Source organism: Penicillium concentricum (assembly GCF_028827145.1).
Source record: "Penicillium concentricum strain IBT 3081 chromosome Unknown utg000001l_segment0_segment0, whole genome shotgun sequence".
NCBI lineage: Eukaryota > Fungi > Ascomycota > Eurotiomycetes > Eurotiales > Aspergillaceae > Penicillium > Penicillium concentricum.
This window is the reverse complement of record NW_026622754.1, coordinates 1,530,499-1,551,618: the sequence shown is the minus strand read 5'-3', so window position 1 is coordinate 1,551,618 and position 21,120 is coordinate 1,530,499. Positions and strand designations below refer to the sequence as shown.

General features: G+C 48.8%; 10 protein-coding genes across 10 annotated transcripts; 4 read left to right on the top strand and 6 right to left on the bottom strand.

Annotated features, from left to right (window-relative positions):
- Positions 1–1,018: 1,018 nt before the first annotated feature.
- Positions 1,019–2,720, top strand: N7517_000595 (uncharacterized protein; the record flags this gene model as incomplete). The annotated part of the gene is made up of 3 exons (XM_056718325.1): positions 1,019–1,674; positions 1,740–2,621; positions 2,684–2,720. The coding sequence occupies 3 exons, from the start codon at positions 1,019–1,021 to the stop codon at positions 2,718–2,720; spliced, it is 1,575 nt and encodes a 524-aa protein (XP_056582460.1).
- Positions 2,721–3,137: 417 nt separating this feature from the next.
- N7517_000594 (uncharacterized protein) lies at positions 3,138–4,415 on the bottom strand (the record flags this gene model as incomplete). Its single annotated transcript, XM_056718324.1, has 1 exon — positions 3,138–4,415. One exon carries the CDS (start codon positions 4,413–4,415, stop codon positions 3,138–3,140), a length of 1,278 nt encoding a protein of 425 aa, XP_056582459.1.
- A 452-nt stretch (positions 4,416–4,867) lies between these two features.
- N7517_000593 (Mcm10/DnaG-type zinc finger protein) lies at positions 4,868–7,180 on the top strand (the record flags this gene model as incomplete). Its single annotated transcript, XM_056718323.1, has 1 exon — positions 4,868–7,180. The coding sequence occupies one exon, from the start codon at positions 4,868–4,870 to the stop codon at positions 7,178–7,180; it is 2,313 nt and encodes a 770-aa protein (XP_056582458.1).
- An 894-nt stretch (positions 7,181–8,074) lies between these two features.
- N7517_000592 (uncharacterized protein) lies at positions 8,075–9,520 on the bottom strand (the record flags this gene model as incomplete). Its single annotated transcript, XM_056718322.1, has 2 exons — positions 8,075–8,753; positions 8,808–9,520. The coding sequence occupies 2 exons, from the start codon at positions 9,518–9,520 to the stop codon at positions 8,075–8,077; spliced, it is 1,392 nt and encodes a 463-aa protein (XP_056582457.1).
- A 567-nt stretch (positions 9,521–10,087) lies between these two features.
- N7517_000591 (DASH complex subunit DUO1) lies at positions 10,088–10,877 on the top strand (the record flags this gene model as incomplete). Its single annotated transcript, XM_056718321.1, has 2 exons — positions 10,088–10,384; positions 10,440–10,877. 2 exons carry the CDS (start codon positions 10,088–10,090, stop codon positions 10,875–10,877), a joined length of 735 nt encoding a protein of 244 aa, XP_056582456.1.
- A 198-nt stretch (positions 10,878–11,075) lies between these two features.
- On the top strand, positions 11,076–11,830 carry N7517_000590 (DUF4870 domain-containing protein; the record flags this gene model as incomplete). The annotated part of the gene is made up of 4 exons (XM_056718320.1): positions 11,076–11,395; positions 11,463–11,505; positions 11,557–11,659; positions 11,760–11,830. The coding sequence occupies 4 exons, from the start codon at positions 11,076–11,078 to the stop codon at positions 11,828–11,830; spliced, it is 537 nt and encodes a 178-aa protein (XP_056582455.1).
- A 402-nt stretch (positions 11,831–12,232) lies between these two features.
- N7517_000589 (uncharacterized protein) lies at positions 12,233–12,728 on the bottom strand (the record flags this gene model as incomplete). The annotated part of the gene is made up of 3 exons (XM_056718319.1): positions 12,233–12,333; positions 12,404–12,510; positions 12,655–12,728. 3 exons carry the CDS (start codon positions 12,726–12,728, stop codon positions 12,233–12,235), a joined length of 282 nt encoding a protein of 93 aa, XP_056582454.1.
- A 2,388-nt stretch (positions 12,729–15,116) lies between these two features.
- N7517_000588 (uncharacterized protein) lies at positions 15,117–15,563 on the bottom strand (the record flags this gene model as incomplete). The annotated part of the gene is made up of 3 exons (XM_056718318.1): positions 15,117–15,229; positions 15,355–15,451; positions 15,480–15,563. 3 exons carry the CDS (start codon positions 15,561–15,563, stop codon positions 15,117–15,119), a joined length of 294 nt encoding a protein of 97 aa, XP_056582453.1.
- Positions 15,564–15,711: 148 nt separating this feature from the next.
- Positions 15,712–17,054, bottom strand: N7517_000587 (PP2C family serine/threonine-protein phosphatase; the record flags this gene model as incomplete). Its single annotated transcript, XM_056718317.1, is given in 2 exon segments — positions 15,712–15,976; positions 15,991–17,054. The coding sequence occupies 2 exon segments, from the start codon at positions 17,052–17,054 to the stop codon at positions 15,712–15,714; spliced, it is 1,329 nt and encodes a 442-aa protein (XP_056582452.1).
- Positions 17,055–17,924: 870 nt separating this feature from the next.
- On the bottom strand, positions 17,925–20,291 carry N7517_000586 (MDR family MFS transporter; the record flags this gene model as incomplete). The annotated part of the gene is made up of 13 exons (XM_056718316.1): positions 17,925–18,144; positions 18,198–18,376; positions 18,436–18,543; positions 18,599–18,729; positions 18,783–18,893; positions 18,952–18,958; positions 19,012–19,173; positions 19,226–19,441; positions 19,488–19,557; positions 19,606–19,620; positions 19,673–19,977; positions 20,032–20,096; positions 20,144–20,291. The coding sequence occupies 13 exons, from the start codon at positions 20,289–20,291 to the stop codon at positions 17,925–17,927; spliced, it is 1,737 nt and encodes a 578-aa protein (XP_056582451.1).
- Positions 20,292–21,120: the final 829 nt, after the last annotated feature.

Genomic DNA, 21,120 nt, shown 5'->3' with positions numbered 1-21,120 from the left:
TGTCATACAATGGCATTCAAGCCCTGTAGGCACGATCTTGGATATCATTGGTTAGCCCGACTCAATGGTAAAGTACGTATTTCAAGAGGCCATAACCAGTATGTCTTATTCCCATGTCCCATCTGACATTAAACCACGTGCTAGTTGGGCATAGCCGCTCTATCGCAAGGTTTCAAGGGCTAGGTGGCAGAAGGCGGGACCCGCTGCCTTGGTGTCGTACGCTAGTTTCCTTTCCAGCCCAATCCAGAGGCCATTACGACTCTTCACTGCCATTATAGACACGGGGTTGCGGTCTCGCACTGGGCTTCGGGGGGACTATAAAAAGACCAATAAAATCTGACAATTGTAGTATGCCCCGCAACTACATGTTGAAAGAAGCCACAAAGTAGACTCTCTCCTTTCAAAAATCGGCTATGTACGTGCATTGCTCATATTTTCCCGGTCCCTATCGGGCCGTACATGGCAAAATGCCGATTTTTGAGGCCCACTATCGGCATCCCTTCATCCGATACGCTACATAGGTTTAAAACCCCACAATCCACATACAAAGTACATATATCCTAGAGACCAAGGACCTTTTGTGGCTATAAAGGAATGACTGTAGGACTTGATTATAGACAATGAAGAAGTCACAAGAGAGATTCCATACTGAAAAGAGTACGTAGTATGCGAATGTAGGGCATGTCGTCATAGCCCAATCCGGTAGAAAACTCCCGCGAGCAGACAAGTAGTCAACCAATCAGAAAGCGTAGAATTATTGATGAATGGAGACTCTGGAGAGATTCCCATAGTACCTCCCCGCAAAGCTGCTACGCGCAGTCACCGGAATTCCCAGAAAGGCAAAAATGGCCCTGTGACCCCACGTGCCCATTTAGCCGGGGAATCGGGGCATATGGGGTCTTGGAACAGAAATTACACTACTCTTAATTACTTTACTTCTTTCACTTCTTCTGTTCCTCTTTTCTTCCCCTTCCCATTCTCAATTCCTCTTCCCCTTCCAACCCTCTTCTACCCCGCCATGTCACCCCAACAAGAGCTCGTGCCGCAAACAGAATCCATCGCGGAAGTCTACGCAACAGACGATGCTTCGCTGAACTCCGTAGCACCAGAGCACCAGCAGCGATGGACCAATCTTATTACCCAGTTCAACAAGACCTATAACCACCGCCCAGACTTCGTGGCGCGCAGTCCCGGCCGCGTGAACATCATCGGCGAGCACATCGACTACTCACTATACGATGTCCTGCCGACCGCCGTCAGCGTCGACGTGATCATGGCCGTCAAGGTGGTCCCCGCCAGCGCGGAAGGTACTACCATCACGATCGCCAACGTCTCACCAGAGAAGTTCCCCACACGCGAGTTCAGCGTGCCCCACGATAAAGACGTCGAGATCGACCCCAAGAAGCACGAGTGGGTGAACTATTTCCGCGCCGGCCTGTCAGGCGCCATCAAATTCCTGCGCAAGGAAAGACCCGATGGCTCGCTCGTTCCTGCCAGCATGCAGATCCTGGTCGACGGAAATGTGCCACCCGGTGGTGGTATCTCCAGCAGTGCTGCCTTTGTATGCGCCAGTGCCCTGGCCGTTATGAAGGCCAACGACCACGACGTCTCCAAGCAGGACCTGTTGGATCTGGCTGTTGTCTCGGAGCGGGCTGTCGGTGTTTATTCCGGCGGGTGAGTTATCCCCCCTCTCAACAGACGACAGAAACCAGCAAAAAGCTAACACTGCGTAACAATAGCATGGATCAAGCAGCATCCATCTTCTCCAAGCGCGGCTACTTGCTCTATACTCAATTCTTCCCTAAATTCCAAGCCCACCACGTCCCAATCCCCACATCCTCCGACGAAATCACCTTCCTGATGGCCCAGAGCTTCGTAACCTCCAACAAAGCCGACACCGCCCCGCGCCACTACAACCTGCGCGTAGCAGAGTGCACCCTCGCCGCCGTGATCCTCGCCAAGCATCACGGTGTGACCCTACCCAAGGACAACAGCTCTCTCGGCTACAGCTTGCGCAACTTCCACAACGAACTAATGACCAAAGAAGGCCGTCTCCAAGATCCACTAGAGTACCAAATTGACTCCGTGATTCTAGCGACAATGGACCTGTTCACACAAGAAGAGGGATACACACGCGAGGAGATGGCACAGCTACTGGGCATCAGCGTAGCCGAGCTCGAGTCAACCTTCCTCTCCGCATTCCCCGTGCAAGCAGAGCGATTCCAGCTCCGTCAGCGCGCGCTGCACTGCTTCAAGGAGGCACGCCGTGTGCTCGATTTCAAGGCTTGTCTGAGCAAGGCTACGCAGCTGGACGAGAAGCGCATTCACTATCTCGGTCAGTTGCTTAATGAGTCACAGGAATCGTGTGCGAAGGCATATGACTGCAGTGCGCCGGAGGTTGATGAGATCTGTGCTATTGCGCGTCGTGCGGGTACTTGGGGTAGTCGGTTGACTGGTGCTGGGTGGGGTGGTTGCACTGTTCACATGTTGCCTCAGGGTAAGGTGGAGGCTGTTACTGCTGCGCTGAGGGATGAATACTATCTTAAGAAGTTCCCGGATATTAGTAAGGAGAAGTTGGAGCAGGCTATGGTTATTAGCAAGCCGTCCAATGGGTCGTTCTTGTATGTTCCCTTCCCCTTCTTGATCGCTGGTATACAGATGATGGCTAACATTTTTGGTTTAGGGTTACGGGGGCTGCTATTGACCAGATCCCTCTTTGAATTATTCCATAGCGAATTGAAGTAAACCCACTCGAATGGGGCTATCAATTATATTGAAATCCAAAATATAAAATTACATTCATCTTTCATGGATCATTGAATAAGTAGTATACATTGAAGCTGTACAAAAATGCGCCGGATTGGAGAAAGATACCCCAGATCTCCTGGGCATCGGCGTCTTTCAAGAAATGTGCCTTCCAAGGAATCGCGTAGATTCTTGGGATTGTGGAACGAGGCCTCTCAACTCGAGTTCACTTGCACTGGCAGTGCCTTTGGTGGCTCCGTCTGGGTAGGAGGCTCTGGCCTCCAGGTCTATAGACAGAATCTTCAACCATAGAACTTGCTTGGATTCCTCCGAAGCCAGGCAATAAATTACCCGCATAACACACGGGTATGTTATAGTTCAGTATCCCAAGTTCAAGTCTTCTTGGGTGCGGCCTTGGCGAAGAAAGAGCTCATTTTCTGCATCCCGCTCGTGTTGACCTTCTTCAGTTTCTTGACTGCTTGAGATTCCGCAGCCTTGGACTTTTTCTCCTCTTCCTCCTTGCGGCGCTTCTTCTCCTCCCGTGTATCCTCTTCCTCGTCATCAAGGGCTCGTTTGCGACTGAAGTTAGACATGTCGCGTGACGCAAGAGCTTGGGCGCGAAGTTCCGCAATCTCCTTGAGACAGTCTTTCAGCGGCTTGAAATCGATCGGGCTTTCTGCAGAAGCGATGATCTCATCGAGTCTCGAGGCCACTGTGGCGGACAGATATGACTCCTTCATGAAGGACAGTGCGGTGGAAATTCGGAGGAGCCGAGTAATGTGATCCGGAATTGTTGACTCTTCGCTTGGCTGTGACACGGGTGTCGATTCCCCTGCAGGTGTCGTAACAGATGGGGTCGCAGTTGTACCCACAGTCGAGGGTGAATCTTGCCTCTCCTCCGATTTCGAGGCCGATTCCTGGCTCTCGTTTGATGGCTCCTGGCTAGTTGCAACATCTTCTCGTTTGACCGCCATCAAGGGCGTGGCTAGCGCCTGACGAACAAAACGTTCTTCCAGACTCGCAGGAAGACCCCGATCCGCTATGCGTTCTGCCTTTTTGATCAACTCTTGAACAAGCTTCGTCTCATTGAACCGGAACATCTTCTCATCACCAGCCTCGACCACTTCACTGATAGCTTCCGCCCGTGCTAGGAGGGAGCTCCGAAATTCATCATCGTAAAGGACTTGGCGCAGATGTTTGGGCATATCGTCTTGGGAATCGATTATATCGTCCAATGGCTGGAAAAGAGAACGGCCTGACTTCGAAGAAGGTGCTAACAGTGGAACCATGAAAAACATCGCATCGATCGGGGTTGCCACTAGGAACTCTGCTTTCTTCGTGACTGAGCCCTGGGAGGGCTCGGTGTCCTTGTTCTCATCTTCCGATGGGCTCGAGGTTTCGCGCGTGCGAGGGGTGAACAGGATACTCCGCGCTAGATGCGCTGGTGGTGCAACAACTGTAAATTCGTATATACCACGATCCGGGCAGAAGAAATAGCGCGTTAGCTCTCCCGACTGGGGATCTGGCAGGGAGACGAGTCGCGCATTGTCGCTGGTCGAGGATGGGAGGATGAATGTTTTGTTCGGTTTCTCTGCGGCAACAAGTGTTTTAGTCTTAGTCTGATCTTCAGACTTCTTCGCTTTTGAGACTGGGGCTGATCGAGTCCTCATTGTGGGTGTATGAGAGAGTGAAGATCGGAAAACGGAAGGGGCTAAAATGGCGACGCGCCCAACGCGCCTTCCCGAGCCAGGCCCTGTGCGCGATCCGTCACTTTTCCTGCATTAGCGAAGTTTCAGCCCTTGTTTATTGTATCCCTGTTCTCTGTTGTTGACTACTCAGTATCGCTTCCACACTCTACTTTCTGCATTCTGCATTCTGCATTCTGCACACTTTACATTGCGCAAGGGCACGGGTCGCAAATGATGCTCCATGGTACATTCGCTCTCTGATTACGTCTGAACCCTCTTCATCGCTAGTAAGGTCCCGAGGTCCCCCTAGTCGCTAGGCTAGTTTGTGACTAACTATTCTCCCCCACTAAAGTGGTCGAACCTGCGTGGCCGCCCCAATCGCCCCGCGCGGCTCTCTCTTGAGTTCGCCGGCTGGACGACGAAAGTACCAAGACATGCAACGCACCCGAGAGAATCCGACATCCCCACTGAAGCGCTCAAGTACCACACCCAATCTCCGATCAAAAGCGAGTCAAATTGTGGACGAAGATGATGGGGAAGAGGAGGATGAAGAAACCCTGCAGCTTCAGCTAGCCGAGATCAAAGCGCGCTTGAAATTGAAGAAACTCCAGCAAAAGAACCGCGGAAGGTCTAGTTCCAACCTCGAGGACGAAGATGTGCGACCAAGTTCCGCAATCAGCGCTCTGCGAACAGAAGACCGAGGTGCAACACCAAGAATCGCCAATGGAGCGAGGCAACGAACGAGCAGTGATGGAATCCAGGTTCCAGCATCACCTACCAGGCGAGAACTTGCCGTCCCCGACCCAATATCGCCTCGGAGATATGTCATGGGCATTGATAAGGGCTGGAAGGCCAGTGATGTATCTTTGAGACGACCTCCAAGCTCAAGACCCGACCCTCGACCAAGTAGTCATATGGGATTTCGGGACGGTGCCACACCGCGCTCGAATGACATCTTCGCCTCGCGGCCCCAGACTTCTCCTTCGTCAACCGGAGGGCTCAATCGAATAAAAAGTTTCAGCGAGAGAATGGCGGAAGGCAGAGCGGCGGAGAAGTCTCGGCTGGAGAGAGCAGAAAGGGTCCAGGCTAATCGCAGTTCGGCGTTTCAAGTCGACAAGTCGGAGTTGGAGTCCTTCAAAGCTGCAGCTTCGGATACGAAGCATTCTCCCCCGCCGTCTTCATCACGAGAGCGGCCTGTGGAAAGCTTCAGCCGTGAGGATATTCTTCGATCTATGGGACAATCCCGCCCATCGGGTCTACAACGCAGTAATACAACCCCGAACGTTCGACGAATTGAGGGTGGTGGTCTCAACGAGAGACCATCTCATCTACATAGACGAACTCATACGGCAGAAGAAGAACCAAGTTCCTCCCAGAAACTAGGTCAAACAGATGATGCTTTTGTGAAGCCACCGGATTCATCAAAATTTGAGTCCTACTCATCACTGCATCTATCAAGTCGAGTTCTTCCGCATTCTTTTCTGGGCCGCACACTCGCAGACAAGAAAGTTATGCGCATTCCTGATCTACTCAAAATCGTCAAGGCGCCCGCATTCGAGCTTCCAGAGGACATCGAAGGGGACTTTGTGGTATTCGGTATCGTTGCGTCCAAGTCCGACCCCAGGGACAAGAAGGCTTCGGGGAGCGCGTCGGTTAAAGAACAGGACCCTTATGATGATGGGCTTAATAACACGAACAGATACATGGCCATTACTCTGACGGATCTCAAATGGACTATTGACCTCTTCCTTTTTGACACTGCGTTCCCGCGCTATTACAAAATATCGGAAGGAACTCTCGTCGCAATTCTGAACCCCACAATCATGCCTCCTCCAAAGCACAAGCTGGATACAAACAGATTCAGCCTGTCCCTGTCTTCATCAGATGACAAGGTTCTCGAAATTGGCAAGGCACGGGATATCGGATTCTGCAAGGCTGTGAGAAAAGACGGAAAGACCTGCCAATCCTGGATAGATGGTCGAAAGACCGAGTTCTGTGACTTCCACGTTGATATCCAGATCCGACGCACTCAGGGCCAACGCTCGGGAGTCAATGCTGATACCGGTATGCTTGGTCCTGGTGGTAAATCCGGCTCGCGCACCGGATTGTTTGGGGCAGGAGCGAAGCGAGGAGGTGCTTACAAGCAAGGCATGAAACACGACGGTCCCCAGTATGACATGGGATCCCAATCGCTCTACTATGTAGCGCCCTCCAGAAACCGCGGTGGTGGCCGTTCGTCCTACAACCCCATGGGAGGCTCGGCGGCAAACTTGATTGACGCACATGACGATCCATTCATTGCCTCGGGTATGATGGGTCGTGGTTCGGACAGCAAGGAGGAGCGAATGCGCAGGCGTCTTGCGACCCAACAACGAGAGCGTGACATTACCCAAAAACTAGTTTCCGGTCGTGTTGGTGGCGTGGGCGCCGAGTACCTTCGCACAAGGACCAGCAACGAGAGTCCAAACAAAGAAAAAACACCAGGAGCCCCCTTGCCCAAGAGCCCCACGACAACCCACGGCATGGATATGACCACCTTTGGCAAAGCAAAGAACGTCCGTTTAAGCCCAATGAAGCGTGCCCATGACAAGCCCCACGGCAGCGGGGTCAAGAAGACGCGGTTCATCACTTCACGGGGTATCAGGGAGGCTGGTCGGGAGAGCCTGGGTGCGCCAGCTGAGAACACGCCTAGTCGGAGACAGGTACTCTTGGATGATGACGATGATGATGACTTGGAGTTCATTTGATCAATCCTGTCACCATTTCAAACCTTGAGTCCCCCTAATACCCATAACGCCATAACGAATACAAAGCATGCCCCGGTTGCATTGGGCGGATTTACTTGTTGTTGGACTTCTTGAGTAGAGTTAGATACAAACCCTGTCATGAATCAATGTGATGATTAATGTATTTGTACTTCCATTATACGGCCTATGAGGGTTTTCTCTCCTAGTCAACGTGTACTAGTACTAGTAGCGGACTACTATATATCGGTGTTTAGCCCGGCTACTGCCGAAAGCTTGTTTTGACTACATCAAGTACGATCCTATATACTGACAAGGTTGAGACAACAAAACTACATACTTCCTCGACATAAGCACTTAACACCAGCAAACTACAGGAAAATTGATCCAAATATCTAAATTTTCCATTGAGCAGTCCGCTTTACCATGATTCCTCCCGTGATAACCAAATAACCGCTTCCCGCGATGAATAAACAACTAAAGAACACGCCGATACCTAAAAGGACCAAAAAGAAAGAAACAAAAGCGTAGATAAAAAGACAAGAGAAAACGCCGCTATTCCAGCCGAAGATGTTTTCATGAGGTATCCTAGTATTCGCATTTTCCAAACCCACGCATGCCATTGGAACAAGAAATGCAAAAAAAAAAAAAAAAAAAACCCCAGCGACCTGCGCAATTACAAGACGGTCGTCTTGGGGAGAAAGAAGGGCATTAGGATAAAAATGAAAAACAAAGCATACAAAGGGATGTAATGGGGAGATGGGTGCAAGAAACAAAAGATTGACACACACCCAGTGCCAAGTGCGGTGCAATGCACAAAATGAGAGAAAGGGCAAGATTTAAAAGCGCTGGAATAATGTGAAGTGGAGGTGTGAACGTGTGATGCCCAAGTGAGACCTAAGAATCGGATGTAGATGGCTCGGCGGTCGAAGCCTCTCCAGAGGCTTCTGCGCGCAGGGCTTGTCGAGTGCGTGGGGCAGGGCTACCGCGGGCCTCACGGAGGCGCTTCACACGGTCGGTGCGGGCGTCGACTTCCCGCATCTTCCTGCTGACAGGCGGCCAGTACTTCAAGAGACTGCTGCCACTGCTGGTAGAAAGACCTCGGGACCGAGTCTGGTCATCAGTGGAAGTACCGAAACCAAGGTCCTCCGAGAAAGAAGCGGGCTTGAAAGGTGACACATCGCCCACAGGAGAGCGAGTGAAACGGAGACCAGTACGTCCAACGGGGGCAGAACGAGCGACAGATGAGCTCTCAGATTCAAAGGAGGTAGCTGGATCTGGCAAGATGGGAGGAGTCGGATCCTGGTCTGCATAAGCCGGAGTTGGAGACATTGGCTCGTGATCTTCGTGATCCTCGATATCGGTGACATCCTCCTCCTCGCCAACGGTAGGCTTAACGGCGGCAGGGAATAATAGACGAGGTTTGAGGCCACCACGTCTCAAGGGTGTCACGCTCTTGAGAATATCAGGGTTATCAGCCAACAGGTCGGGGCGGTTAGCGAAAAGACCAAGGTCATCTTCATCCTCGCCCTCATCCTCCATGTCATCAAAGCGCTTGAATATTTTCTTTCCACGGCTAAGATATAAGTTAGAATATGTGAGAATGACGGGTAAGGGGGATTTGACTTACTGGACAAAATAGGCTCCATCATGGGGGCTGGAGGTCGAGCGAGTGGCAGGTCGTCCAACAGCTCTTGCAGGCTTGGAAATGAACGAATCAGTCGAAAGTGGACCGACAACTGGGATGCGATCACGTGAGTCCTCATGAATAGAGATACCCAATTCTTGCTCTGCAGCTTGGATAGTGTACCCTATTAAAGGCTCATCGACGAAGATTGCTGGGGGGTCTGCGGCAGAATGTTTGGGGGTATCCATTTTTCTGCGCTTGGGGGTGGAGGTGGAAGGAAAGAGAGAACGAGAGGTAGAAGATTCAGAACTGATTACTTTCTTTTTTGAAGGGGTTTTCGCTGGGGTAGGTAAAGCCTGTTCTGCAGAGGACCGGGAGGTGTGGTGTGAAGAAGTGCGGGGAAGTGAATGTTCCAAATCAAATGGGGAAATTCGGGAGGCAGCAGTTCTATGAGAGCGTGCAGCCTTTTTGGGAGAGGGTTTGGCGGTGCCAGGTGAAGAGGGCGAAAGGGTTCTTTTAGATGCTCCAGGTTTGGCAGATGCGCTTGGATGACTTGGGGGTGGCGTAGTTTGGACAACCCTTGACGCTCGTTGACCTGCAAGTCTAGCGGAGTAACGTGTAGGGTAAGGTTCATAGTTGTCGTGCTTTGCCCCATGTCGCGGCGCTCTGGGTACACGAAGCTCAGACGGTGATGGCGGTGGTGGTGTTGACGCCATGTTGACTTGAATGCCGATTGAACAACCGCCCGATGGTTTCCGATCTTTTGAATAAAGAAGTAAATAATATACTAGTCACAGTTTATTCCTGGGTTTTTTCTGGATTTCGCGATCTTGATGAAGTATCAAGGAGGAGTGTGGATTCAATCAAGGGCGTAACACGTCCAACTCGTGAGACGTCCGACCAAAACGAGGGAAGCACTCGGAGATATAAAAGTCCAAAAAAGATATTAAACGTAAGTATGCAGGTATCCAATTGTCCGAAGTGACGAGAACAAAAAAGCGATAAGTTGGGGATGAAGGAAGGGCGAAGGTTGTTGTGAAAGGCGATAATCGCCCAGCCACCCGGGTATCCTCACCGCCCGATAATTGCGGTGGCTGAAAACCCCGCGTCAACAATGTTGATTTCCTATTTCGATCTACTCCAATTCCCTTGATAATACCGATCTTGTCAGTCAATTAACATCCAAGCACTTCATACAATCCCAGACTAGACCCATTTGGGTATTCAGTCTATCAAGTTTGCTTGTACATACTTCGGCTCATACTCCGCGCAAATTCAACACCATGGCGTTCCGCACCACAGCTGAAGAAATGGAGAGGCTTCAGCTATCCGACGATGACACAGAGGACATCTGGAACTCCCCATCTAGGAGAGCGACTCACAAAAAGATCAACCCAAGAACCTCCGACGAGAAAACTGCACCGGAACCTCGACCTTCCCATGATGGCGATGATCCTCTCATAGATCACCAGGCGGCCCGAGAGGCTGCCCTCCGGACAGAATTACAAGGTGTGCGGAATATTAACGAAGTCATAGAAGGACTTCTGGGAAGTTTGGACTCTGCCAAAGGAAATATGGAGGTAACATGTCCTTCTCATAATGCATGGTCAATACTTTGGCTAATCATCTGTATAGACCGTCTCACAAACTGTTACATCGGCCTCGACACTCCTCAACACGTGGACTCGCATTCTCTCCCAAACCGAACATAATCAGCGATTGATCCTCAACCCCAACTGGCAAGGCGCTACTCAGGACATGGCCGATATCGAGAACCAAGCGATTCAAAGACAGCAAGCGGCAGAAAGACGCGAACAGGCACTTCAGCAACAAAGAGAGGCAGCAGCGCGAAAAGCCGAGGAAATTGAAAAGCGACGCGCGCAGGTCACTCGGGGTACTCGAGGTACCACCCGCGGAACTACGAGGGGTACGGTTCGGAGCACTGGCTTAGGGAGAACGCCCAGTGTCAGCACAACCCGCACGGCAACACGTGGATCTACGACAACCACCCAACGGCCAGCCAGCGGGATAGCACGAGGGAGTGGAATTTCTCGCGGTCGGGGGAAGACCTAGATGGAGGATAGAATTATGTACGATAAATCTTTGACTGAAGAAACAGAATGATATGATACCCTTACTTTAATATATTGTCGCCTGAGGCATCAGTATGAGCCGTTACGCGTCGCGATCTGATAAGGATAAGGAGTTACCCCAAATTATTCCCCTGTCCCCGAAGATCATTCCGTCATTCACCTTTCCAGGTACAACATAATGAACTTCGCCCCGTATCAAGATCAATCACCGGAGCTTGAGCGCGCCCTATCCCCTCCCCACCCAGATGGTCACCGTATTTCTCCAATCCTACGCTCACCGCGAGCCTCGGCCGATCTACCCTCTCCCAGTTACTTTGCTGGGGGACATGGCAACACAGGATCTGGGCGAGATGTCGAGAGTGGCCATGTGAGCCTAGGGGCTTTTGAAACAAGCCTCCCCATTCGCATGGATATCGAAGCAGCGCTGGCGTATCTGCTTCTGCCTCCCGCGGGGGGTGTATTTCTGCTACTAGCTGAACACAAGAGCGACTATGTGCGGTATGTGATAGGCCTTGAATTAAAGTAGAGTTAGTTGAAAGCTCAGTCTTCTGACTACTTACTATAGATTTCATGCTTGGCAATCGAGCATGTTATTTGCTACCATGTTTGTGAGTATTCGATCTGTCCTTGCGTCGCATACGCTTACAGGCTAAACATAGATCATCCACCTCCTGCTCTGCTGGTCGACCTTTCTCTCCTGGACATTGTTTATTATCGATATTGCTTTGATCGGTTTCCTCAGCATGCATGCTTACCAAGATGGTGAGTATTCCGAGATTTCTCTACGCGAGCTACCAATAAATACGGCTGGACTGTTTATTGGCAGGAAAGATAGATCTGATACTAATCGCATTTTCTCTAGTTGATACTTTGGACCACTTTGAGGTCCCATTTTTTGGCCATCTGGCCAACTCCTTTGTTGATGATGAATGAACATGAACTTTGTCTTTGAGAACTGCACGTACTTGAATTATTACCGCGAAGCATGTCTTTTCTTCATATACCCCTGTCTATCAATACGTCCTGGCTTCTTTCTTTGATTGTTGGACAGGCTATGCGTGGATTCTGTGAATAATTCTCTTTATGTCTAGCTTTTCAGCGTTGTATATCTTATAAATTTTCAACGCCGAATCATTTATCCAGCTGAAGCCAATATTTATAGAATTATAATGGTAGCTAAATCAGTAGTCATGAATACAGCAATGACACTATCTATTAGAAATCATCTTGTGCCATCCATCATCTCCAAAAAGATTGTCGACCAGCTGTCCCGATCCAGACTGCCCTAGAGCCAAGTTGCTTTCACTGAAACTTTTATGCCCAACCCATTTTCTATTACTTATAGACAGGAGGAACGGGCGTTGGAAGTGTAGTGGCGTGGGTTGATTGAGGCGGAGGGATGTACTGCAGTTTCATAATGACAGCATTTTGTGGCTCTATATGGCAATGAGTGTGTCAGTTTTAACGCAACATCCTGTTGGCGTTGAAAGTTGGAATAGGTCTCACCAGCACCGTCTGTTCTGGCTTTCTTCAACCTCATAGTGTTAAGAGATGATTTTGCTCGGGTGTAGCAGTTTTTAATCCATCGGCCGACTATATCAGATGCACAACTGCTGTATAACGAAAGTAGTTTTAGCATCAGCTCCTTTACAAGATCATTGTGTTCAGTTCTATCTTCCGATTATCATACATACCGAACAAAGATGGCGCATAAAAATATGAGAAACAGTAGAGCACAGCATGCTAGTAGAATTAACCCTAAAATTTCGGCAGCCAATTCTGTTGGCTTCTCTGGTGTTGAACCAGACTCGTCATTCGGAACAGGAGCCATTCTTGGCGGATATAAAGATGTCAGTGAGAGGTATGAGATATAGGCAGTGGCAAGGAGTTCTGGGGAGCTTTGGGTTATGATCTCTCTATAAAGCCAAAGCTTGTGTATACTCAACTACGGTTTGTCGTCAGTATTACCCGGAGACCTATTTACATTGTAGGTCAATTCGCGATGTTCAAAAAGCGTTAGGGGTTATATTTGGCATACAGGTCCGGAAATCAAGTATGCTGGTTGCCAGTACAGTATTCATAAGTATAGCGTTTTAAACTATTGGATACCATTGGAGAATCTGTTAGCATGAACCTCAGCTACATCGATTGACAAGCTCTCGAGACCTATCATAATATTTCTTCCAATATTTATCAGGATATCCGATCACCAAGTGGTAAAATGGGGCCCAGCTGTAACGAAAGAAGAAGCTGAAAATCAACGGATAGCCTATGAACTTGTGGATAGTCACATAGCTCGTATTACACGTGTTTATGCTTTCTTTTCCGATGAGTAGGGCCGAAGCTATATCGTGATGGGGCTTATAGAGGGGAAGATCATTGATCCATTAGACGAAACAGCCATCCAAAGGTTGCAGGCGTCCTTAGTTATTTCACAACACTACGGCACACCTCTCCTGGCCCCTTAAGTGGAGGGGCTTGTCGTGGTCTCTTTTTTCCAGATACGGAAGACTTATTATTCAACAGTTCACACGAGATGGAAAAGTGGTTCAACAGCCGGCTGTTCCCCCATAATCCGAAGCTGATCCTCGAGGGCTGCGAGCTTGTGTTCTGCCATTTGGATATAGCACCTCGAAACCTCTTATGGCAGAAAGATGGGTCTCTTCGTCTTATTGGTTGAGAATCCGCCGGTTACTATCCCCGATTGTTCGAGTTCTGCATGCAGTGGGTTATCGAAGGAAAGGATGGCAACTTCAACCCGCTTCTCTTACAATCGATGGATCCTTTGTCGAGTCATGAAATGGCGCCGAAAGAGCCTATTCTATGGGCTTGGAGAAATATTCAAAAATATCATTTGTAAGTGCAGAATCCAGCTACTTATTGATTGAAACTCACCTACGTCCAGCCCATCCAAGAAGTCATGTCCCAGATTACCAAGAAATTTGAAAACTGTGCCAGGTGCTCCAACACCCAGTTTTGTCGCTCATCTAAACTCGGCTTTAGGAGCTGAACAATAAAATTGGAGTCCACAATATTCTTGCGCGCTACTTACGCCATTTAGGCGCAATATTTGTTAAGAAACCGAACGCCACATCATTTTCATCACATGTAGCTTGCTGTGCGATGATAACGTGAGGCGCTGGTTCTCGACGAGAATTCAAGCAACATAATTTCTTGGACCCATTCTTTGTTCGACGTCCAGCACTAGATGTCAAGGTCTCGTTAGCGTCTCTCTTCTCTCTTAGATGAGAAGTGGGAGATTAGATGTCGATAGAACGAGGTATCATCATCGCTCACGACTTACTGAACACGTTTTGTCCAAAGATAGAAGTATGCGATAAGATCTATTAGGGAAAGCAGGAGAAAAATGTTGATAGCGGACATAAAAATATTGGTTAGTATCATCAACAGTGGATCCGAACGATATGAGGGAGGCGAGCTAGCACCTCCATTGCTCTGTGGTGTCTGCGTATGGGGAATAGGAGACATTCTTGTCACTCTTCTTGGAATTGTGATGGAAGTTGAAAAATGTGTGATACATGATGGTCGTCATAATTATCTTCAGTCTCCGTCACCCGAAAAGGTTCGGTGACATCCAAGTTCAGGCCAACCAAGAAGTCAATATTTACTTCTTGGAATTGGGGATGTGCTGTAGTTTTATAGTGACAGTATCTTGTGGCTCTATATGGTGATGAGGGTGTCAGTTTTAACATCGTACATAATATCATGTTGGCTGGTAGGGCTGGCATAGATCTCACCAGCGCCGTCAGCTCTGGCTTTCTTTAATTATCAAGGGCTGCGAGCTCGTGTCCTGCCATTTACATATAGCACATCAAAACCTCTTATGGCAGGAAGATTTCAAAAGCAAGCTAGATGATTAAGCGCTTTCATATCTATAGAGCTATCACGATGGTATCACATTCGACATAAACATCAAAATAGAGAAGCCAAGAGAGAAAAGCCAAGCCAAGCAATATAAAAGCAGTATACCATTATTCTTGGTCCATTCTTAATCTTTCCCATTCTTCCAGACCGAGTCACTCTTCTTGTTTGTAAACAGGCAAGGGCTCTTGGGGAGACGGTTCGTAGGCTGGCGGACCCGATGTGCTACCAGATGTCCTGATATCTTGCATCTCGATAGACTCTGAACAAAAGCAATAATAATTAGTGACTTGAAAGTAATTATCTTGAATGTGTCTCCCTTACCGGGTGTGGTATGCTATTCGCTGGCTGTAACTTGAGGCGCTGCTTTCCGCACAGCAATCAAGTGGCATAACTTCTTGACCCCAGTGATCATGAGACATCCAGCTCCATAGATAGCCCGACATAACGCTGTGAAAAGGTATTTTATCAGACATCCAACTCCATGAACAGTACTAGACGTCAGGGCCTGGTCAGTGGATCTTTCATGGGAAGTGATGGATTAGAATGCCGATAGAAGAGGTATCATGACTTACTTTCTGAAACAATCCAAACACGGTGGGCATACGTGTTTCCCCAAAAGGTATAATATCCCCAAAGTGACACCAAGGGCGACAGGGCCACAAAGAAGACCTATTAGTATATAAAGCATTAAATCAACAATGTCCGGGGAACCATCTGAGCGAGTACGCAAAGCGCCTTCATTGCTCTGTGGCGTCTGAATAAGGTGAGGGATAGGAGACATTTTCGAATTTTCGACAGACTCTTTGGAATTGTGATAGAAATATTTGGGCGTGATACATCAGTGATAGAGGTGGTAATTATATATCTTTGGTCCGTCACCCGAAACGATTCGGAGACATCTAAGCTCAGCCCAACCAGGAAGTCGATATTTACTTCTCGGCATTAAAGAAAACAACTTGCACGGTGATATCATCCCGTACCCGTCGAGAGAAAGGAGGGTCAAAGGCAAGCCGGCCTGCTATCAACTCATGGTGGTTTCCACCAAGGGAGTTGCGCGTCAGATGAACTGCAGCATTATCATCTTGGGTTGTTGTTCTCTCCTCCACAAACTTCCAGTCCACATCGTCCCAGAATCTGCCATAGTCAAATTGTCGATCTGTTGGCTCTGGTTCGCTCTTTTTCTCTCCCCGGTCCCTTGTGGTTCCAACCAGTTCCCTACCAAGTCGACACCCTGTTTATTGGACAGATAATCCCATAGCCCGTCCGTTGCGAGAATCAAGAACGATGGTTTAGTAGGATCAATCTTAGTGCTTGTCACGACCGGCTCGGCAGTCAAATATGGGGGCGTGCGAACATCGTACCGTGGCGTTAGGGGAGCTGGGCCATTGAATTTCCGCTTCATTTCCTTCTGGAAATCCAGAGGCCACTTCCACAGACTGTCACCAAACGCTCGTGAAACCATGAGTCCAAGCACCCGTCCATTTTTGGCTATATTTTCCTCGCCAGGGTGCTCCTTAGAAATGCGGGTTGTCTCTTCTTCGTTGCTGCCAGTTTGGTCTACTGACAAGGGAATTGCTTCCCACTTTCCGTCTGACCCTTTTTGTCCCAGGACCGCTCTTGAGTCACCAGTACACGCAACGTGCAGCGTGCTTGTGATAGGATCGTACAGCGATAACAAAGCACATGAACCAGCATAAGCAGGAGTCAGTTTCTTAACCTTGTCTTGAAAGGATTCTTTGCTGTTAGATGTGTCCTCTGCAGTCTTGATGATGGAGTCATCAAGGTCCACGAATCCTTTCATGATAGCGCGCTGGACCGACTCATTTGGCACCGGTTCGTTTGAAGGTGGTTGAGTTTCGGACAATCTGCGTCGCACGAAAGGCAGAAGTTGCTTCGTCAATAGTTCCGCTGTCTGCCAGCCTGAATGTCCATCAAAGACAGCCCAGGACATCCATTGATCATTCTCATTCCACGGTGAGGAAAGTTTGCCATGGATAAACCGGTCCTCGCACGGGCTATTGGACGCCAATTGAACACCATCGTATCTTTTGACGCCCGAAATATCTCTGACTTGGAAGGAGTATGCTTCTTTCGATAGTATATGTGTCACATCCTCTTTGGAGGGGCCCGGCTCAGGGGCCATGTGCTCCGCCGGTGGACTCTCGAGGCGGGGCACATCATCCTTTGTAGCGGTCAACCACCACAGGCCGGGCGTGCTGACCAAACCGGCAGTCGCAATGTAGATTTTTGAATTTGAATAGAAGCTCTTCATTGAGAAGGGGCGTTTAGTATGTGTCCGTACGATTGAGGTGGCCACGCGCCCTATGCGCGGTCGGGCGAGACATGATAACATGTTGGCTTGTAGCTGGGGAGAAGGAGAAGCAAGTAAACATTGAAGTCACTTGAGGATTGCCCCAGGTTTCGTCAAGGCGGTAAGATCACGAGACTCCTTGCTGTACTCGGACAATGGAAAGGGGTAAAGAGAGCACTCCAGAGCTGGGCAGCCCTATATGAAATAATTAGTCACAAGCCCGCAAGTGACAGATATATTTATTAAATAAATAGTATCGAGCGCTCCAATGTTCTCTATAAAAAATTGAAAGTTATACGCCAGTTGGTAATAGTGCGGCACGAGAGAGGATATAACTATAGAAAATGCATTAACACTAAGATAATCCATTTTCTGCTCTCTGTAAAATGAGATGAAAATATCTTGAAAATATCCAGAATATGTGTCTTTCGCATATTTCCTTCCCTCTTTCTCACTGCGCAATGCCAAAGATAATGCTCATTTAACCATAGCAATATACATATCCTCAGTGTATATCGTCAAACCTCAACACACACCCTAACTCGAGAATTCAGAACGATGCCACATAAACTCAATTTTGATTTGAAAGAAACTTTGCGTATCAAATAGCTAGAGTGAAGGAGTCAACCCAAACAACCCAGCTTCTAAGGGTCAAGTTCATTGAGTCTGGCAACTTCTTTGCGTTGGGTACCTCTGGTAGCAACTCGTTATAAGAGCCGTACTTCGATCCTCCTATATATATAGATGTACCATAAGGACATCCAGTCGTCCGTTTTCTTCCGGGCTAGTGCTCATTGAAACACATGCTGCACAGAATAGAGCCTAAGCCTCTTAGGCGGGCTGGGGTGAGCTCATTTTCTCCGTCATAGGTGGCTGCCCATCAGAGGTCACTGGCTGCTCTCCGCTAGCCACATCGTCACCACGCGGTGCATTATTCTCTATCTCCGTTTCCGGCTTCTTCTTGATGTTGATATTCGAAATGCAGAATGCGAATACCAGCGAGAGAACATTCGCTGGGACGCCAATGATGTAGACGATCGAGAGGGACTTGCTACAGGCGCGCATTAGGTCATTATCCACGGCGACGAGGGCAAACAGACTCACACATAGGCGCGTACGACGTTGGGGACTAGTGCGTCTGGGACGGCTGCGCTGTAAATCGACAGCGGCGATTGTAGTATCGTCTCGAAAGGCGCGTCTGGCGCATACGTTCGCAAATTGAGCAGGAGTTCGGATGAGAAGGTGGTCTCGGCGATGGCGAGGCCGATTGTACCACCGAGGAACTATAAGATAGGGATAAATTATGAGCAGCGGGCGCGAGATATAAGCGTGATACACGTACCTGGCAGAAGTTCACCATACCGGTTGCCTGACTGATTAGCTTTGGGGTGTCGTCGAACTCAGCCTGCATGGCAAACAGGATGTTCTGTAGAGTTGTGCCGATACAGATCTGTTATAGGGCTCGTATTAGAAAGATTATATGAAATATACGAGAAAGTGCTTACGCCGACGAGGATCTGGTAGCCGATCACAGCTGCGTTTGAGGGCAATGCGGTCACAGTGTACATTAGTCCAGCACCGACGGCGCCAAACACAGGTCCGCCAACCAAGTATGGCCAGTAGCGGCCGTAGCGACCTATCCATACAGTTTCTTAGTCATTTGGTACTAACGGAAAATATAACACATACCGACGAGTTGTCCAGACACCACAATCGATATGACAACGGAGAGCATGAGCGGGAGCAAGTCTACACCACTTTTCGTCGCAGAATGGTGACGCCCTGCCTGGTAATAGATGGCTGTATACTATGGTCAGCGAACGACGTTCGGGGTCGGTGAAGCTAGTACACCACGCACGAATATACTATAAAGGGATGTTAGTGGCTGCCCAACAGGCGTGATAGGGACGAAACGCACGTATGTGAAGATCAGGTAGATAAAGCGGTTGAAGATCGCGAAGGAGCAGATCGAGTAAATGGAGAGAGACTTGAAGATTTCCAACGGAACCATAGCGCGGTCTCCCATATAGCGCTCCCAAAAGATGAATACAAATGTTAGAACGAGTGCAAGGACGAGGCACTAGTACGAGTCAATCAGCGGGTCTATTACAAATTACACTCGGAATACATACGACGATGACTTCTGCACTGTCCCATGCCTTCTCATTTCCGCCCCATTGGAGGCCTAGAACAAGACTTGTGATAGCGCCCAGACTAAATATAGTGCCAATCCAGTCCAAGGCAGCCGTGCGCCAAAACATGGACTTAAAAGAGTGATCATAGTCTTCGGATCCGAGCGGTGGTGGAGCGTCGAGGAGCCAAACAATCGCTACAATAGATACGCCACCCTGGGAGGATTTAGCAAGTGGAAAACAGCGATTGTGGCTGACATACTATGGGTAAGTTGATATAGAAGCACCACCGCCAGCTGGCGTGGTCCGTGAGAGCGCCGCCTAGAAGAGGTCTGATGATATTAGCCCAACTGCACAGCGAACGGAGAAAGATGTCTTACCCAATGATCGAAGCACTAAAATAAAATTAGCAGTCTACATATCAGGTCCACAGACGCCGCAACATACAACGCGAATACCGATTCAAAGAGGCTGAACAGCGTGGGTCGATCCTCTAACCGGGTGGCCTGAGCCATCACTTGGAGAATACCAGTGAGAATGCCGGCAGCGCCGACACCAGAGAGCGCCCGTCCGCCGATAAGTGTATTGACATCCTGGGCGGCACCACACAAGGCAGAACCAATCTCAAAAATAACCACAGATGCTATAAGCACATATTTGGCTGGATAGAGGCGAAGCACTTGGGAGAAGAAGAGGATGAAGGTAGTCTGCGTGAGAACGAACGAGGCGGCGACCCATCCTTGTTGGGAGAACTATCGAGGGTTGTACGTAAGTCAGCGAAAATCAGCCTTTCCTACATAACTAACCGCATTGAAGTCTGAGGCGATGCGTGGTAGAGCAGTTGATAGAATAGTCTGGTCCAGCGCAATTACTACATTATTCAGTCGCGGACTCGAACATCGGATTTAATGAGCGTACACAATAGGGCCAGTAGCATTGCTCCAAACGCGATGGATAACTTCTTGCCTGTCAACAGATGACTGTCGCCCACGCTTGATGGTATCACGATCGATGCATCATTTGTGTCGAGCTCAGAGTGTTTGGAAGGCGTAGCATCGTTGGCCATGGCTTACAAGGCGTGCTTGCGTAGAGACCAGAAGCAAAGAGGTTTGAGGAAAGTAAAGTGTAAGCACCTGGGACATGGCCCAGATGGTGGAGCTCCGACGGACTTGCGAAACGGGAACCCCATGCGGAGTGGCCCTGAGTGGATGCCCCGGACGCTAAGGTGCGCTTGGCACGATAACCCAGAAATCAATAGTAAGTTAGCCCAGTAGCGTATAGTGAGTTACGCCTAGGGCATCGAAATACCTTGTTGAAGGACGACAAGTTGAGAACGACCCATGGAAAGATGACTCAGTACCAAAAAGCGTAAGGAGATGGTGTGAAGTACGTGATTTGATATCTACTAACCTATTGGCTAGCTTATACTAACAATGTCTTTAGACATTAGAATCTCAACAGATGACCCAGCAAATTGATCTCCAGGCAATATGAGATTATCAAAAGTCTCGGGCCAATCTTATATCGTATTTTATGACTGTTGTGAGAGGAGATATATTTGTGCTGATTGTGGCTTAAGGAATCACCATGCCCCGAAAGTGGCTATGATACTCTAAAATGCACTGACATCAATACAAATTTAACTGTCTTCAATTCAATTTAGGCTATTGCTACCGTAATTTGTCTACTGCTTACATATATCATGGATTGTTTGGAGAAAGGAGAGCATCAATAAGACCAACACGTCGTATCCTGCATAACAATGAATAAGTGTCCAAAGATAAACCAAAGCAAATGATAGACAAACAAAGAAGGGGAATAAGAAAACGGAAAGACCAGTAAGTTAAGGTCTTCATGGCCCGAGATTGCTCATCATACAATTTCGTTCGAAGAGA